We start from the raw sequence: 19,515 nt of genomic DNA, 5'->3' as shown, positions 1-19,515 counted from the left end.
AAAGAAGAAAAGATGTTTGTTTATAATTTAAAAATTAATTATATAAGTAATTTAATTAAAGTTAAATTAAGTTGGAGAAGATATTAGATATATACGAGTGTATAATAGTAATTTATTATTTTTAAAATTTTATGACGTGTCATTATTTTATTTATGCCTAAAAACCATACTTTTTAAGATCATCCTAATATAATTTATTCCCATGAAAAAACATGTGATATGAATAAATAAACAATGTCGTGATTTTTATAATGCAAATAATTAATCTTTTTAAAGTTATATAAATTTAAATTAAGTTAAACATGAAAATAACATGAAGAAATATATGAATACCACACTAAATAAACTCAATTACTTTCCAAGTTTTCAAACGTACATAATTATTATTCTTGATATTTCAATAATCTGGATGAAAAGATATTAAAATTTGTAGAGAAATGTTAGACAAATTCCAAATTAATTGCAAAATGAACGAACTAATGGAAAGGAAAATTTACAATACAATAGTTCATATGGAAAAAATATGTGATGTAGCTTTCTCCATTTATGTAATCCATTATTATTTTTTATTTTTAAAATGAGAATAAATTATATTTTAGAATAATTTTTGGTAAATTGTTAATAGAGTTTTTAGACTCAACAAATATTTTATTAGAATATGCTTTTGTTTGAAAAAAATACAATTTGATTATCTTATTTTTAGTAATAAACTCAAGTTGAGTTTAGATAAATTATTTATGAGTTTTTAAGACTCGGGTTTTTTTCTTAATTTTTTTTCTAATTCGGGTGATTCGATTTTTTTAATTTAATTTTTAAAATATTTATTCGAACGAATTTAAATTTAATTAAAAAATGTAATCGCATTTATAGTAAAGTCTTATTCATGATAATCAAAGTCGGAGGAATTTAAACACAAGCTCAATTGTATTTCATTTACAAAGTCTAAATTCAAATAAGATAAAACTAAAAAATAAAAAAATAAAAGAAAATTCAATCTTATTTGATTACACATGCTCACCTAAAAACTTGTATTGTGTTCAACTTCAAACTTTTTTATTGCTACTCAAATTTGCTAGTATATATATTGCTTAGTTGTATTGTTGAAAATGATAGTTAGCAACCGCTAAAACGATAATTAGTTGCAACGAAACCATAATTAGTTGCATGGATGTTGTAAGTTGGTTAGCAGTCAATATAGCAGTATATAAGGTGTGTTAGTCATATTTAAAAAATATCTTTTTCATCGATTAGTTTTTTTTCTTTTTTTTTTGTATATTTCAACTAAATTCGAGTTACTCGAGTCAAATATTAATATACTCAAATAAAACTTAATAGCTCAGACTTAATTCTACCATTACGAAGTATATGTGTTTGATTTAGACCCTACTCACTAGTAAATCTTTTTTCTCAGTTATAGTGTTTAAGAAAATATGAACATGGTTAATAATTAAAGATGTAATTAGAGAAGTCAAACTCAAGTCAAGCCATGGGCTTTTTGTCTTTCACTTTAGTCATTAGATATGCAAATTTGAGATTAGTTTCCAAACAATTTGAGCATGGAAATAATTTTCTATTTTGCGAAAATACATTTAGCTCTAGTTTTGACTCAAATAAAAGTTTACTTAAGACTGAATAAAATTCGATTGAATTTGAAAAATTAGATTTTTTTTAAATTTCGAGTTAATCGAATTATTTAGTTTTTTTTGCATAAACTCAAATTAGTAATTTAATTTTTTGAGTTTAAGTTGAATTGACTTTTACAACTCGAATTAGTCGAATAATAAATTGATGTAAATACTTCTTTGGTCCCTATCAATTTCTAAAATGAGCAAGTTGGTCATAAAAAAAATTCAACATAGTACTCAAAATATTTATAAAAATTACAAAGTATAATAAAAAAAGTAAAGAAAATTTTCGAAACTAAAAATGACCTAAACTAAAAATTTCTTTAAATTATATAAAAATGTTAAATTATATATTTTTAAAAACTTTCAAAATAATAAAATTGAGGTCGTAAGTAAATAAATTACCAAATTAAGTTGGTTATACTAACTTATCCTTTATTTTCCCTTATTTTTCTTTGAAAAAGTTTTCAAATACATATGACGTCAAATTTATGTGCCCTTCAACTTAAAATTTCGTCATATTATCTACAACATTTCAAGTTCGCCTATTTAATATTTTTAAAATTTTATTATATTTGATTTGACTTGAATTTTCTTTAACTTGAATTTATTAAAAAAAATTCAAATTGAGTTAAATATAAAATAGAACTTGTCAACTAAACTAACTCCAAATTTTTTCATTTTATTCGTTTTGATCAAACAATCACCCAAAATTTTGTTTTCAAATTGATTATACAGTGATTGGCAGGACATGGTTGGTATTCACCGATGAACTTTTGTAAGACTACTGATCAATATGACATGGTTTCATATCACTAGAACTATTGATAATAATAGATCTGCAAAACCATACACAAAGGGCAGTTTTCAAAATTCTAATGATAGAATTAACAAGCATCTGATATTGAATGGAAAGAATGGAAGTGAAGAGGTCAAACAACGCAAAGATGCCTTGCTTTGTTTAAATAATGCTATACATGAAAATCAAGTTGAAGAACTAGCTTGGATTTCAACAATATCCCCCGAATTCTGAGATTGAATTCTGCCTTCATCCATATACAGATCATGGTCCTTGAGTTGCAGCAGTGAGACAGCTTGGAGACGGTGTGCTACCAGTCTTTTCCGGGAAGGAAGCTCTTGTGTCGGAACTTTGGGTTCAAACTTAAGCAAGCAAAGGCCATTGTTGCTGCAAAAACGATATCCTTTGCAACTCTTCGATCGCTTGGAAGCGATAAGCGTGGATCTAAAATATCACTTAAGATTATGTTCTTGGAAGATGATGCCGATAATGATACCAAGAGTTCACTGGAATGCTTTCCCATGAGTGTTTCAAGTGCCAATACTCCAAAGCTATAAACATCGCAGTTTTCAGTTACACTATAGTATAAGCAACTTCTGCATTTAATGAAAGAATGCAATTAAAATATAGTTATTAAAATCATTTGAAAGAATGTGTTTATAACAACAGAACTTCAGCACTTGGTAATCATGGCACTATATCCATAAACTGTTGCTCATCTTTAACCACAAGCATTTGAAAAATAGCTAAGATGCCACTTTTCTTTATGGTTTAAGAATCAGGCGTCTAATTTTCAATACCTATAAGGCATACTTACAACCCAAAGTAGATAAAATAGTAGAATAAAACCAAACAAAAACAGACTCAAAGTTTGGAAACTTGACCTGGCGCAATATAGCCGTTGGTTCTGACAAGCATTGTCTGATTGGATGAATCTGGATCAAGGAGTCTAGCTGTGCCAAAATCCGAGATACAAGCCTCAAGATTGGAGTTCAATAAAATGTTATAGCTTGATATGTCTCGATAAACTATTGCAGGGTGCCAATCATGATGCAGATAAGATAAAGCACATGCTGTATCTTTGACTGTTTTTACTCTTTTAATCCAATCCAACTCCAGTGCTTCGGTGTTGTCTAAGAAGACACAAAATAAGCTCCCTCCAGCCATGTATTCATAAATTAAAAACATGCAACGATTATGGAGACAAAATCCATGAAGCTTCACTATGTTCTTGTGTCGTATTTCTGATAACATTTTTGCCTCATTCTTGAAACTCTTGTCAAAAGCTAGGACCTCTGATTCTCTACGATGTAGTTTCTTTAAGGCAACAATCTTTCCACTTGGTAATTGTGCTCTATAAACACAACCATAACCACCAGTCCCAATACAGTATCGGATGTCAAAGTCGTTGGTCGCCTCAATGATATCTTCAAATGCAATTCTTCCATCAAAGTTCAAGATTGAAAATAAATCTCCATTTTTTTTGACATTTGGTTCAGGAATGTTATCTTTGGCTCTGGATCTAAGGAAGAGTAAAACTCCTAAAGTCAAGAAGGCCAAAAAACAGAGAACTGGAAGAATGATTTCAACAATTTTTAACTTGTTGCTAGGTGTAGAAGGGCAAGGAGAGAAATCTGGTAGGTTTCCACACAAATACTTGTTTCCCCAAAATAAATCAGATGAAAACCAAGAACTCAGGTATTCTGGAATAGGTCCCACTAGAGAATTATAGGACAAATTGACTTCTTTCAATGGCCTCAAAGATTTAGGAATCTTGCCTGTCAAATTGTTGTAGCTAAGATCCAAAATGTTGATGTTAACATCGTTATCAAATTGATGCGGTATTTTTCCCTCGATGAAGTTATAACTGAGATTAAGAGTATCATAAGGACAAATGAAAATTGAAAGGGAATGCTTCCAGTTATATAATTGTTACTCAAAGACAATATTTGTAAAATTGAGCAATCCCCAGTTCGAGATGGAATAGGTCAATCAATTTGTTACTGGAGAGGTCAAGGAAACTTAAACCTTTCAAATTCTCCATTTCTTGCGGAAAGGGACCTTCTAAATGATTTGAATCAAGAAACAAAGATCTCAATCTAGATAAATTAGCTAGTGATTGTTGGAACATTTTTAAATATATATAGTGTTGCAATAATTATAAATGAATGGGTGTAATTAATCAAAAGTTATATTATTTGATTTTTGAAAAAGAATTATAACTATTTAAATAATATTATTTGAATAGTTATAATATTAAACAAATAATTATGTTTTTATTTTAAAGACATTATTATCAAGAAAGACACTTATTGAAAGATGTCTATATGAAGAGACATAAAAATTCATATAAATAGGAATGGGATTTCATTTGGAAATCACACTAACAAATTCTAATATTCTTTCACACTAACAAATTCTAATATTCTTTCTTTCCTTCCTTCATTTTCTAATATTATTAGATTATTCTATAAAGTATTACTGCAGAAATCCTTTGTAGAAATTGAGTTTCTTATTATACATTGCTCAGTGCGTAGTGGACTATTCTCATCAGTGCAAAACGCAAATAATCATTGGCTTCATTGTATCCTCGAGGTTAATTTGCTTGGAATTCATTTGCACACCGAAGATAGGTGGGGGCGAATATAACCTTAAAGATAGTGGCTTGATACACGCCTTGGAGCTTTGTCCTATTTCTTCTTTTTCTATTCAAGTTTCATTCATGTGTTCGAGATTTTCCTCACCGAATACCGGATATTTGTACTAACATTTTTAAGGTTATATTTAATGATGACTACCACAACACATGAAAGTGGAACACTATGGGAGTTGGCTTCCAACTTTGTCAAACTTGATTGGTTTGATGGTTGCAATTTTCGACGATGGCAGAAAAAGATCCACTTTTTTTATCAACTTTGAAGATTGCTTGTGTTTTAGATACTCCAAGATCTGAATAGAATGAAAATGAATCTGTTGCTGCAACCTGAGAAAGACAAAAATGGGACAATGCTGATTACATGTGCTTGGGTCACATATTGAATGGTTTATCTGATGGTTTGTTCAACACCTACCAAAACGAGGTCATTGCTAAAGAATTATGGGGCAAATTGGGCACAAGTTGATAATACATGGTGGATTGATACCGGAGCAACCAAACATGTGTGCAAAAACAAAAGCATGTTCACAAAGTTCACACAATTTGAAAATGACAATGTCTTGTACATGAGAAATTCTTCCACCGCAGCAATCAAAGGCAAAGGGTCTGTTGAACTACAATTCACTTCTAGAAAGGTTTTAACCTTAAATGATGTATATTATGTACCAGAAATTAGGAAGAATTTAGTGTCTAAAAGTGTGTTGAATAAGTTTGGTTTCAAACTTGTTTTTGAGGCAAATAAGTTTATTTTGTCTAAGGGAGGAATTTTTATAGTGAAAGGGTATATGTATGAGAGTATGTTCAAACTCAATAGTATTAATAAGAATAAAAAATACTATTTCTGCTTATATGGTTGAATCTTTTTGTTTATGGCATTATAGATTAGGTAATTTGAATTAAAGAAAATTAAATGACATGTATAAGTTAGATTTAATTCCTGTTTTTAATAATAACATTGAAAAATGCAATACATGTATGCTGACTAAAATTACAAGAAACCCTTCCCCTAAGGTTAAAAGGAAAACAAAATTGTTGGATTTGATACATAGTGATTTATGTGACATGCATAATACTCCTACAGTAGGTGGAAAGAAATATTTTGTTACTTTTATTGATGATTGTTCTAGATATTATTATGTATATTTATTGAATTCAAAAGATGAAGCGCTTGATAAATTTTAAGTTTATAAATCTGAAGTTGAACTTCAGTGTGAATAATTTATCAAGTGCTTAAGGTAGGAATAAAGGTGGAGAATACTTTAATCCAAGTTATTTTGAATCCACTGAAATTGTCCATCAAGTTTCAACCCCTTACACACCATAACAAAATGGTGTAATTGAAAGGAAAAATTGAGTCTCGAATGAAATGGTAAATTCAATGTTATCATATTTAGGTCTTGGACAAGGCTTTTGGGGAGAAGCTTTTCTAATAGCTTATCATATATTGAATAGAGTTCCTAATAAGGAAACTAAAATAACCACCTATAAACAATGGAAGAAAAAGAAGCCAAACCTTAATTATTTGAAGGTTTGTGGTTTTAGAGCTATTGTCAAAGTTCCAACACCTAAATGTAAAAAGTTAGGTAAAAGAGGAACTGTATGCATATTTATAGGATATGCACATAATAGCAAGGCATATAGGTTTATCGTAATTAAACCAAATGATTCAATTTTAATTAATATTGTTATTGAATCAAGAGATGTTATTTTTGATAAAAAATAGATTTAATTTTATTTCAAGACAATTACAGGCACATCAATTGATTCATTCTTCAAATGAGAATGATATTCCATTGAAACAAATTGATAATAATGATGGATCTTGTCAAGAATTAAGAAGAAGTAAGAGGATTAAAAAGGTTAAAGATTTTGGACCAGATTTCATTATGTTTCTTGTAGAAGGAAAATGTGAAAGTATATGCAATACAATACCTTATTGTTATAATACGGAATCTGATCCTATTATATTTGAAGAGGAAATGAAATCTCAAGACTTTTCTTTTTGGAAAGAAGCAATAAATGATGAGATGGATTCAATTATGGGAAATCAAACTTGGACCTTAATTGGTCTTCCACCAGGTTCCAAACCAATTGGTTGTAAATGGATATTCAAAAACAAAATGAAGGTTGATGGAACCATTGATAAATTTAAAGGAAGGTTGATTGCCAAAGGTTTTACACAAAACAAGGTATTGATTACTTTGATACCTATGCTCCAGTAGCAAGAAATGCTACAATTAGACTCTTAATTTCACTTACCTCTATATATAATTTGGTTCACCAAATGAAAGTAAAAAATTGTATTTTTAAATGGTGAATTGAAGAAGGAAATGCACATGGAACAACCGGAAGGATTTGTTGTTCCAGGACAGGAGCATAAAGTATGTAAGCTTGTTAAATCTTTATATGGACTTAAAAAAGCACCAAAAAATGGCACCAAAAGTTTGACAAGGTTGTTTTAGCTAATGGATATGAAATAAATGAATCCAATAAGTGCAAATATAACAAATTTGAAAATGGAAAAGGTGTCATAATTTGCTTATATGTAGATGACATGCTCATTTTTGGCATAAATTTGGAACAAATAGAAAACACAAAGAAATTCTTGACAAACAACTTTGCTGTGAAAGATATGGGTGTAGCAGATGTTATTCTTGGGATTAAAATAACCCGAGATAAAAGCACTATAGCTTTATCACAATCACATTATATTGAAAATGTGCTTAAAAAGTTTGATCTTTTCAACTGTATACAAGCATATACACCCATGAATCCTCAAATAAAATTAGTATCTAATGCTGGTAGGAAAATTTATCAATTGAAATATACAAGTCTAGTTGGTTGTCTTATGTACATAATGACTTGTATAAGACCAGATATTGCATATGCTGTAAGGAAATTGAGTAGGTACATAAGTAATCCAAGTAGTTTGCATTGGCAAGATTTGAATAGAGTACTTAGGTACTTAAAGAAAACTATTAACTATGGATTGTGTTGTAATGGATATCCTCCAGGTTTAGAAGGGTATTCGGATGCTAGTTGGATTACAATTTTGGAAGATCATGCATCTACTAGTGGATGGATCTTCATTCCTGGTGGAAGAGCCCTTTCTTGGGGTTTTAAAAAACAAACATGTATTACTGATTCCACCATGGCAGCAGAATTTATTGCATTAGTCGCTGCATCTAAAAGAGTAGAATGATTAATAAATTTGCTTTATGATGTACCTTTATGGCCTAAGCCAATTTCGCCTATTTCTATCCGTTGCGATAGTGAGGCTACTCTAGCGAAGACATATAACCAAGTATAAAATGGAAAGTCTAGACACATTAGATTAAGACATAGCTATGCCCGATAATTAATCTCTGATGGAGTGGTCACTATTAATTATGTGAGGTCAAGTGAAAATTTGGCGGATCCTTTGACAAAAAGTCTTGCTAGAGATGCAGTAAAAAAGACCTCAAAAGGGATGGGACTCAAGGCCATTAATTAAAGTCACCCATGATGGAAAATTGAATCAACTTTTGGTATAACATCAAGTCTTGAGTTCAATGAGAGAAAGCACATTATTAGTATGTGACTGTTAGCACTATAAATAAATCCATCCTAAGATTAAAGTGCTAGGTACCCGTAATGATAAGGGAAGGATGAATAATTTACTCTTAATGGACCCATAACATAAATATGTTAGAGTGTTATAATTACGGGAACACTCTTGATGGGATAAATCTATGTGAGTGGAAGTACGACCGCTTCTAGGAGCTCAAGGGCTTGGCTCTGACAGCACTCATGTAAAGAGGATACAGACACATGGCCATAATAGTGTCCCTAGATACTATGCATTGACCGATGTTGAAATCATTGTGTGAGATGTGTTCGGTTAATCAAATGGAATAGTTGGTTCAAAGCTTAGTCCATGCAATTTCGATTAACTTTAACATGTTTTCACTAAGTAAAGGTTCAATCGTAAGATGCCTTCATTTATGCAAATTGATTTCCGAGAATATCAAAATCTAAAATATTTTGAAAATGGGAGGAGATTGTTGGAACATTTTCAAATATTTATAGTGTTCCAATAACTATAAATGAATGGGTGTAATTAATCAAAAGTTACATTATTTGATTTTTGAAAAAGAATTATAACTATTTAAGTAATATTATTTGAATAGTTATAACATTAAATGAATACTTATGTGTTTATTTTAAAGACATTATTATCAAGAAAGACACCTATTGAAGATGTCTATATGAAGAGACATGAAAATTCCTATAAATAGGAATGAGATTTCATTTGGAAATCACACCAACAAATTCTAATATTCTTTCTTTTCTTCCTTCATTTTCAAATATTATTAGATTATTCTAAAAAGTATTATTGCAGAAATCCTTTATAGAAATTGAGTTTCTTGTTATACATTGCTTAGTGCGTAGTGGACTTTTCTCGTCAGTGCAAAACGCAAATAGTCATTGGCTTCACTGTATCCTCAAGGTTAATTTTCTTGGAACTCATTTGCACACTGAAGATAGGTGGGGGCGAATAGAACATTAAAGATAATGGTTTGATACACGCCTTGGAGTTTTGTCCTATTTCTTCTTTTTTCTGTTTGAGTTCCGTTCGTGTGTTCAAGATTTTTCTCACCGGAAATTTGTATTAACAGTGATGAAGGGACCAAACCATTGAGCTTTTTTTTACTTAGATTCAATGCTACCAAGCTCTTTAAGTTTCAAAATTCATGAGGAATTGCCTAAGTGATTTAATTAAAGGATAAGTCCAACTCTTGTAAATTGCTTAATTTACCTAAGGTAGAAGGGGTAGGACCAGTAATTTGGTTTTCGGATAAGTTTAACAATTTCAAACTGGTTAAGCTGCCCATGGTAGAAGGGATATGACCCGTTATTTGATTTTAAGATAGGTCCAACAATTTCAAATTGGTTAAACTACCCAGGGAAGAAAGACATGACCTTTTATTTGATTATTAGATTGGTCCAACAAATTCAAGTTGATTAAGCTGCCCAGGGTAGAAGGGATAGGACTGGTAATTTGGTTTTCAAATAGGTTCAACAAGTTCAAGTTGGTTAAGTTTCCTATGATAGAAGGGATATGACCCGTAATTTGGTTTTTTACATAGGTTCAACAATTTCAAGTTGGTTAAGTTAACCAGGATAGAAGGGACATGACTCGTAATTTGATTATCAGATAGGTCCAACAGTTTCAAGTTGATTAAGTTGCCCAGGTTAGAAGGAATAGGACCAATAAATTGGTTTTTAAATAGGTTCAACAATTCCAAGTTAGTTAATTTGCCCAAGGTAGAAGGGATAGTACCTGTAATATGATTATGTTATAGGTCCAAAAGTTTCAAACTCTTCAAGTTTCCCTAGGGTAAAGTGATAGAACCCTCCAAAGAGTTGTAGAAAAGGTTGAGCTCTTTTAAATGTGTAAGTTTTCTAAAAGATTGAGGTAACTAGCCTGTTGGACTATTGAGAGAAAGGTTGAGGTACTTGAGGGATGAGAAAGCACCTATTTGAGGCAGGATGTTTCCAGTAAGCTTAAACCATGCACAATCAATGTGGGTGACGCTTCCAGCTTCATTGCAAGATATACCTTACCATTTGCAATGTTTCGGGGTGTGATTGATGTCTCAATGCCACCCACCAGTATGGAGGAGAACTTCTGCTTCCATCTCTAAGGAAGATGTTGTCACCAATTTGGTTGAATCGGTACCCAAAGTTAGACCAATGGAAACCATGAACGCGTTCAAAACATAAAATAGAACAACATGTGAGGGCATCATTGAGCTTATTTCTTGTTAAAGCTGGCCTGCATACTGACAAGAAGTAACAAAAAATGCCCGAGCCAAGCAGTTGCAGCTGAAGTTCATGCTGCTGATTCATTTTGGTTGCTTCAAGTGTTTGTTTTGTTACTTAGTTTGATTAGAACTAAGTTTTCAATGTACTTGATGTAATTAGGTAATATTTGAGCTGATAAATCAACTTTGCAAAGTGTACAAGTTAAGTTTAACAAGTTTCAATGTACTTAGTGGTAGTAGGTAGTGTTTAGGTGATTGTTTTGTTTCTCTTTGACCAACTTCTGGTATATGTATTGGCATTATGCCATTTTTTTAAGTTAATGAAGAATTCATCAAAGAATTCATCATCCAATATACTTTCTTATTCATTGCTTTTTTTTGCCCTTTAAGCTAAAATTCTATCTTGTTTACTCAGCAAGTATCGAGCCTTCAAGCACAAGAAATTGCTTATTTTATTCATTTTTGTTCATTGTTCCAACAATCGGTATCTAGAGCTTATTTCTTAGTGGACTTGTCATTTTTCAAGTCTAAAAACCATGTCTTCATCTGGATTCTCTCCAGCTCCACCACCAGTGTTCAATGGTGAGGGCTACCACATTTGGGTAGCAAAAATGAAGACCTACCTGCAGGCATTCGACTTGTGGGAGGTTTTTAACTCAGATGTTGAACTAGCACCACTAAGAGCCAATCCTACAGTGGCTCAGATCAGGCAGCACACAGATGAAAGAACCAAAAGACACAAGGCTATGTCTTGTATCCAAAACAGTGTGTCTGTTGTGATTTTCACAAGGATCATGGCCTGTGAGTCACCAAAGCAGACCAGGAATAGGTTGAAGGAGGAGTTTTAAGGGACTGAAAGAACAAGACAGTAACAACTACTGAATTTGAGAAGGGACTTTAAAAATTTAAAGATGAAGGAAGAAGAAACAGTGAAGCAATATTCAGACAAAATCATGGCTGAATTAAAAATTTTTGAGTTAATCGAGTTTTCGAATCTCATTTTATCATCCTAACTTTATTTGAAGTTTTCTCGAATCGAGTTGAGTGAGATGGAATTCGAATCGAATTGAACCGAATCGAATATATTTGTTCAAGTTAAATTTTAAAAATAATTTTGGGTCCTTGTAACCATTGTCACCCATCGTAATAAAATTTGTCCACCTTAATCAAATTTTTTATTAACTTTCATCACCTCATAATTTATTTATTAATTTTTTATATACTGGTTAGCTTATTTGTCTGCTTAGTTGTTTCAATTATCTTCAGATTCTTGTCACTATGTATTTTGGAATTAAAAATATATTAAATATAAAAATATGATTTTTTAATAAAAGTTATTTTAAAAATAAAATGTGAAATTGATACCAATATAAAATTTTAACACGAATATTTTATGGCATAATTAAGAATTCAATTTTAATATAAATATTCAATATGACTAAACAATTCAATAATATAAATAATATAAAATGTGAAATTTAATTTAATAATATAAGTAGTATATATAAATAAAATTATTACTATTTATGTTTAGTGATTTTTTTTGGATAACTTTGATTTTTTATTTGAGAGTAAAGGGTGAGAAGTAAAAGTTTAGGGGGAAAATAAAAAGTTTTGGGGAATAAAAGTTTGAGGGAAAGTAAATAGGGGGAGTAAAATTTTGGAGGAAAAATATTAAAAAAATTGGAGGGGGGAGGGTTTGGGGTAGATGGGAGGTGGGATGGGAAGAGAATAAAAGTTTTAGGGGAAAAGTGGGAGGGAGTAAAAATTTTAGGGGAAAATAAAAGGTTTTGAGGGTTTTTGGGAATAAAATTTTGAGAAAAAGTAAATGGAAGAGTAAAATTTTGGTGGGAAATAGATTTTGGGTAGATTGGAGGGTTGGGAGGGGAGGGGAGCAAAAGTTTTGGGGGGAAAGTGGGAAGGAGTAAAAGTTTTGAGGGTATAAAGTTTGGGAGTTTAGGGTAAAAATGTAAAATATTATAGTTTGATATTCGAATTATTTGAATTATTCTAGTTATTCGAATTCGAAAACTCAACTCGATTCAAACTCGAAATTCAAAAAAAATTCGAGTTGATTCGAATAACTCGATTAACTCGATTAACTCGAATAACTCGATTCGTTTAACTCGAAATTTAATTTTTTTTTATTTTTTCGAGTCGAATCGAGTTTTGCTCACCCCTAGTGAACAACATCAGATTGCTTGGGGACCAATTTAGTAAAGCAAGAATTGTAGAGAAGGTTATCTCAACTTTGCCTGAGAGATATGAAGCAAAGATCTCTTCCCTTGAAGACTCGAAATATTTGACTAGTATCTCTTTCATTGAGCTGATCAATGCTCTTTATGCTCAAGAGCAAAGAAGGGCCAGCAGGCAGGAGAAGTATCAAGAAGGTGCCTTCCAAACCAATAGCAGACTTGCCTCGAGCTCCTTTGGCTACAAAAGGAGAAAGGTCTAGTCTGACAAGCCAAAAAGAGGAGTAAGAAGGAAATATCCTCCTTTCCCATACTACAAAAGGATCAATCATCCAAGAGAAAATTTTTGGTTTAGGTCTGATGTGCAGTGCAAAAATCTGCAAAAAGATGGGCCATGATGAGAAAGTTTGTAGAAACAAAGGCAAGCTGAGACAAAACCAACCTTAACAGCTAAGAACTGAAGCTCAAGTGGCAAAAGATGGTAATGACCATGAAGAGCAAGTCTTTGTAGTTTCTTGCTCAGCTGCCAAAGGAAAAGCCACAAAAGGATGGCTGATGGATAGTGGTTGCACAAACCACATGACTCCTAATGCTGCTATCTTCAAGAACATTGACAGAAGCTTCAAAACAATGGTGAAAGTTGGCAATGGACACTCCATCAAAGCTGAAGGCAAAGGAGATGTGTTGATTGACACTCTCACAGGTATCAAACTTGTTTCAAATGTCTTGTTTGTGCCTGAAATTGATATAAATCTACTCAGTATAGCTCAGTTGCTGAAAAAGGGCTATTTAATAGTGTTTAAAGGCAAAGAATGTCTGATCAGTGATCTAAGTGGATCCAAGCTTATGTCAGTGACTATGGTTGATAGAAGTTTTGTAGTATACTTGAATAAAAGCTCAGACAATGCCACACAGTAGTGCTAGATGAATCCAAGTTGTGGCACAAGAGGCTAGGCCATGTCAACTACAACTCACTAGCTAAACTAACCAAAGAAGACTTGGTTGAAAACTTCACCAATTCTGTTGAGAAGGAAGATGTATGTGAGGTATGCTAGCTAGGAAAACAAGCCAGATTGCCATTTTTTTCAAGCAAGGCCTAGAGAGCTTCTAAAAGGTTGCAGCTAGTCCACAATGATGTATGTGGCCCTATGAAGACATAGTCCTTGAACAGTAGCAGGTATTTCATTCTTTTCATTGATGATTACTCGAGGTATTGTTGGATTTATTTCCTAAAACACAAGTCAGAAGTGGCCTTAGTATTTTGGAAGTTCAAGGCTACAACAGAATCAGAAATAGGTTGCAAGCTGAAGAAATTGAAGTCAGATAATGGGACAGAGTGTACCTCAGCAAAGTTTTAGATTTTCTGTGATGAAGAAGACACTAAGCACCAACTCACCAACACCTACACACCTCAATAAAATGGTGTTAGTGAAAAACAGAATAGAAATTTGATGGATATGGCAAGATGTCTGTTGTTTGAGAGAAATTTACCTAAAAGCTTGTAGGCTGAGGCAGTTAACACTGTTGTATATCTTCAAAACAGGCTACCAACTAAGGTATTGGTTCATAAAACTCCATTCGAGGCCTGGTTTGGCTTCAAACCATCACTAGCTCTAAGGGTCTTTGGCTGCGCTATGCACATGTCCCAGCAGTAAAAAGAGATAAGTTGGCCAAGAAGGCTCAACCTGGCATCCTAGTGGGCTATAGCAGTATTAAGAAAGGCTATAGGGTCTTGGATCCTTCATCCAAAAAAGAATTGTAAGTAGGGATGTTGTATTTGATGAAAAGTCAAGTTGAAATTGGGATAAAAATGAATCAGATGTTGCTGCTGAAGACCTGGTGACTGATTAGACTGAAGCTGATCAAAATGGTCCTGAAATGGACATTGACCATAAGCTAGTCAGGGGAACCAAACCTTTAAGTGAAATATATGAAAGGGCTGAAGTGGCTGCTATTGAACCAAGCTATTTTGAAGAAGTTGAAGCTCAACAAGGATGGCAATAGGCTATGCTCGATGAAATGAACATGATTCATAAAAACCAGACCTGGGAGCTATTTGCAAGACCAGCCAACAGGAAAGTTATAGGAGTGAAATGGGTGTTTCAAGCCAAACACAATGCTGATGGAACTCTGAACAAGTTGAAGGCAAGAGTAGTAGTGAAGGGATTCAGTCAGAAGTATGATATTGACTACTTTGAGACATTTGCACCAGTGGCCAGGCTTGACACAATTAGGCTGCTAGTTGCTTTGCCTGCACAGAAGCAATGGAAGATGCATCAACTTGATGTAAAGTCAGCTTTCTTCAATAGTTTACTTGAAGAAGAGATTTATGTCGAGCAGCCTGAAGGTTTCAAAGTTGTTGGTGAAGAGGACAAAGTGTACAAACTGAAAAAGGCCTTGTATGGCTTAAAACAAGCACCAAGAGCCTGGTATGACAAAATTGATAGCTACCTAGCTAGCTTGAGGTTCGAGAGAAGCATCAGTGAACCAACCTTGTATGTGAAAAAGAAAGGTAATGAAACACAGCTCATAGTGTCCCTGTATGTTGATGACCTGCTTGTGACATGAGAGAGTTATGAAACGCTGGCTGATTTTAAAGGCAAAATGGAGAAAAAGTTTGAGATATCTGATTTGGGACAAATGTCCTACTTCCTTGGCATGGAAGTTTTTCAAACTCAATAAGGGATCTTCTTAAGCCAGAAGGTATTTACCTTGAAGATTCTGAACAAATTCTCTATGCTGAACTGCAAGGCAACAAGTACACCAGTTGCTGTTGGAGAAAAACTGTCAAGCCAAATTGATTTTAAGAAGGCTTGTGAATCAACCTACAGGAGTTTGATTGGATGCCTGCTTTATTTGACTGCCAGAAGGCCAGACATTATGTTTGCTGTAAGTTTACTATCTAGATTCATGCATTGCTGCAATGTGAAGCACTTCCAAACTGCCAAAAGAGTTCTCAGATACATCAAAGGCACACTGAGCTTTAGAATGATGTTCACCAAGGCTGAATGCTTGAAGCTACTTGGTTATGCTGATAGTGATTGGGCTGGGTATATAGATGACATGAAAAGCACCTCAAGGTATCTGTTTACCCTTGGTTCAACAATTTTTTGTTGGAGTTCAAAGAAGCAAACTGTTGTTGCTCAATCAACAGCTGAGGCAGAGTATGTAACAGCTGCCAGTGCTGTTAACCAAGTCATTTGGTTAAGAAAGATCATGACAGACTTGAATCTACATCAAAGGGAAGCAATAGAGATCAAATGTGACAACCAGTCTGCTGTTGCAATTGCAAAGAATCCAGTGTTCCATGGAAGGACAAAGAACTTTAAGTTTCATTTTGTTAGGGAAATGGAACAAGCTCAAAAGGTGAAACTGATTCATTGTAGTTCTAAGGATCAACTAGCTGATATCCTGACAAAGCCCCTTAGTGTATCAAGGTTTGAGTATTTGAGAATAAGATTGAGAGTTTGCAGCATGCAAGCCAAGGAAGAGTGTTGAAGCTGGCCTGCATGCTGACAAGAAGCAACAGAAACTGCCCGAGCCAACCGTTGCAGCTGAAGTTCATGCTGCTAATTTATTTTGGTTACTTTAAGTGTTTGTTTTGTTACTTAGTTTGATTAGAACTAAGCTGTCAATGTACTTGATGTTATTAGGTAATATTTGAGCTAATAAATCAGCTTTGCAAAGTGTACAAGTTAAGTTTAACAAGTTTCAATGTACTTAGTGGTAGTAGGTAGTGTTTAGGTAATTGTTTTGTTTCTCTTTGACCAGCTTATGTCTGGTATATGTATTGGCATTATGCCATTTTTTTAAGTTAATGAAAAATTCATCAAAGAATTCATCATCCAATATACTCTCTTATTCATTGCTTTGTTTTGTTCTTTAAGCTGAAATTCTGTCTTGTTTGCACAGCAAGTATCGAGCCTTCAAGCACAAGAAATTGCTTGTTTCATTCATTCTTGTTCATTGTTCCAACATTTCTATAGGTTATGATAATGGTGTATATCAGTGATTTCCAGCCTGATAATAACTTAATCCAATTTAAACAAGTTCATTACTTTGGAAGTCAAGGTCTTCCTTGTATCTTTTGGTTTGAGCACAGTCGATACGGCTTGCCATGAAAATTTTTTGCAAGAAGATCATTCCTAGAGACACCCCTAAAAGGTGGTGGGCCAAAGTGAAGTCAAAACTCCTTCACTACTGATTATATTGTCGACAGTGTAAGTAAACTTGTTCATATACTTTTATAGTCATTGATTTCAAATTTGGTCATTTTAAAATCAGGGTATTAATGGCATTTTTATTAAAGCAAGAAATTGCATCATAAATCTTTTATAGTTTCTCTATTACATTTACTGCTAGTATTATCAACTAAGCGGTTGAATTATGCTTTGGTGTTTTGTATGAGCTGCCAGGCTGAACTTAAATATCTGGGATTCTCCTCCATCCTAATTCGTTCAAGTTGATTGGTAATTTAAATAGGATTTAATGCTCTTTCAGGTACACAATTAAATTTTGTCTATATTTTTAACTCGGATCACATTGTAAATTACATTTGAAATCATATCTTTTAATTATTTAAAATTGATGCCTTGAAAAATACTTGAGGACCAAAACAAGTCATAAAACAAGTAATAACCATTTCCACAAGCAGGAAAGGAAATAGAAAAAATTCCCAAAATCAATCTACCACTATTGACTTGAAAGTTCAAAGTCTTTGGTAACCTTTATCTAACATTTGCCTATATGTTTGTAAAAATGGGTCCAGAAAAAGCAACGCTATAAAGAAGTAGCCCCAACTTCACTTGACCAAACTATTTCCTTTTACAGAAAGAAAAGGGTGAATTAAAAGAATAGTGACCCAATTACTCAGTTCATTCTATTTTGGTTACTTAAGTATTTTTTTTTTCTGTTTTAGTTATTTATAATTTTAAAATTAAATATTCCAAAAAATATTTTTTTTTATATTTTGAAATGGGAATAGATTATATCTTGAAAAAAATATTTAGTACATATTAAACAAAACATAGCTACTGCACTGGTTGAGCTTTAAAACTTCTCTGCTGTTGCATTGCAGGCCAAAGTTCAACAAAATAGAACAAGGTAGTGAAATGAACAGATGAGGGCATCTTTGAGCTTATTTCTGTAGGTTATGATAATGGTGTATGTCAGTGATTTCCAGCCTAATAATAACTTAATCCAATTTAAACAAGTTCATTACTTTGGAAGTCAAGGTCTTCCTTGTATCTTTTGGTTTGAGCACAGTCGATACGGCTTGCCATGAGAATTTTTTGCATGAAGATCATTCCAAGAGACACCCCCAAAAGGTGGTGGGCCAAAGTGAAGTCAAAACTCCTTTACTGATTGTATTGTCGACAGTGTAAGTAAACTTGTTCATACACTTTTATAGTCATTGATTTCAAATTTGGTCATTTTAAAATCATGACATTAATGGTATTTATATTAAAGCAAGAAATTGCATCATAAATCTTTTATAGTTTGTCTATTGCATTTACTGCTAGTATTTCCTCCTTCCAAATTCGATCAAGTTGATTGGTAATTTAAATAAGGTTTGATGCTATTCCAGTTCGGCAATTAAAGTTAGTAAAACGTTGCTTCTGTATTCTAATACACCTGTAAATTACATTTGAAATCCATTGATGCCTTGGAAAATACTTGACGACCAAAACAACTTATAAAACAAGTAAACCATTTCCACAAGTAGAAAGGCAAATAGAAAAAATTCCCAAAATCAATCTACCAGTATTCACTTGAAAGTTCAAAGTCTTTGTTATCCTTTATTTAACATTTGCCTACATGTTTATAAAAAAGCAATGCTATAAAGAAGTGGCCCCAACTTTATTTGACAAAACTATTTCCTCGCTATTTCATTTTCAAAAAGAAAAGGGTAAAGTAAAAAATTAGTTCATTCTATTTTGGTCATCCAAGTGTTAATGTTTTTCCATTTTAGTCAGTCTTCCGTTGGTTGCCTAACAAAAGTCTAATGTGAGCTTTATTTTATTGGCCTAATACCAAATTGAGCCCTCCAATGTTTACAAATTCTATCAATTTGATCCTAAAAAATTAACAAATTTAACCTTCAATATTTACAAGATTTGTCATTTTATTCCTAATTATAAAATTACAAAAAAAATTATTTGAAATTATAGTATAACATGGGCAATGTTATGTGCTACATCGAAGGAATTGGTAATTGTAACACCCTATGCTCGACCCGATCACCGGATCAGGTACTGGATGTCACAAACAAACCGTAATATTTAATTACTTCTAAATTTATTTCGTTAAAGACTCAGACAACGCCAAATTGTAGAATCATATTTATCAAACAAATTTATTTTGATTCCTTGATTAAACAACATGTTTAAAAAAATTATTTTAAATAAATTCCCTTTTATATAAGTACTAAATTTTT

The 19,515-nt window shown here is 32.6% G+C and overlaps 1 protein-coding gene across 1 annotated transcript; it reads right to left on the bottom strand.

The window, feature by feature from the left end:
- Nucleotides 1-2,609: 2,609 nt before the first annotated feature.
- LOC107892413 (MDIS1-interacting receptor like kinase 2) lies at nt 2,610-10,972 on the bottom strand. Its single transcript, XM_016817498.1, has 4 exons — nt 10,683-10,972; nt 3,309-4,291; nt 2,921-2,975; nt 2,610-2,811 (listed from the first exon to the last, which is right to left on the bottom strand). The coding sequence occupies exons 1-4, from the start codon at nt 10,970-10,972 to the stop codon at nt 2,610-2,612; spliced, it is 1,530 nt and encodes a 509-aa protein (XP_016672987.1).
- Between the last annotated feature and the right edge of the window lie 8,543 nt (nt 10,973-19,515).

This window comes from Gossypium hirsutum, chromosome D09 (genome assembly GCF_007990345.1).
Source record: "Gossypium hirsutum isolate 1008001.06 chromosome D09, Gossypium_hirsutum_v2.1, whole genome shotgun sequence".
In the NCBI taxonomy this organism is placed as follows: domain Eukaryota; kingdom Viridiplantae; phylum Streptophyta; class Magnoliopsida; order Malvales; family Malvaceae; genus Gossypium; species Gossypium hirsutum.
This window is presented reverse-complemented; position numbering and strand designations above follow the sequence as displayed.

Bases quoted from the DNA above. Each gene is read 5' to 3' on its own strand.
- LOC107892413 (XM_016817498.1), bottom strand. From the start codon at position 10,972: ATGAATCAGCAGCATGAACTTCAGCTGCAACTGCTTGGCTCGGGCATT. The intron at 4,292-10,682 runs GTATATCTTGCA...TCTTAATCTCAG, and splicing joins GAAACATTGCAAATGGTAAG to TTATAACTTCATCGAGGGAA. The intron at 2,812-2,920 runs GTATCATTATCG...TCGTTTTTGCAG, and splicing joins AGCATTCCAGTGAACTCTTG to CAACAATGGCCTTTGCTTGC.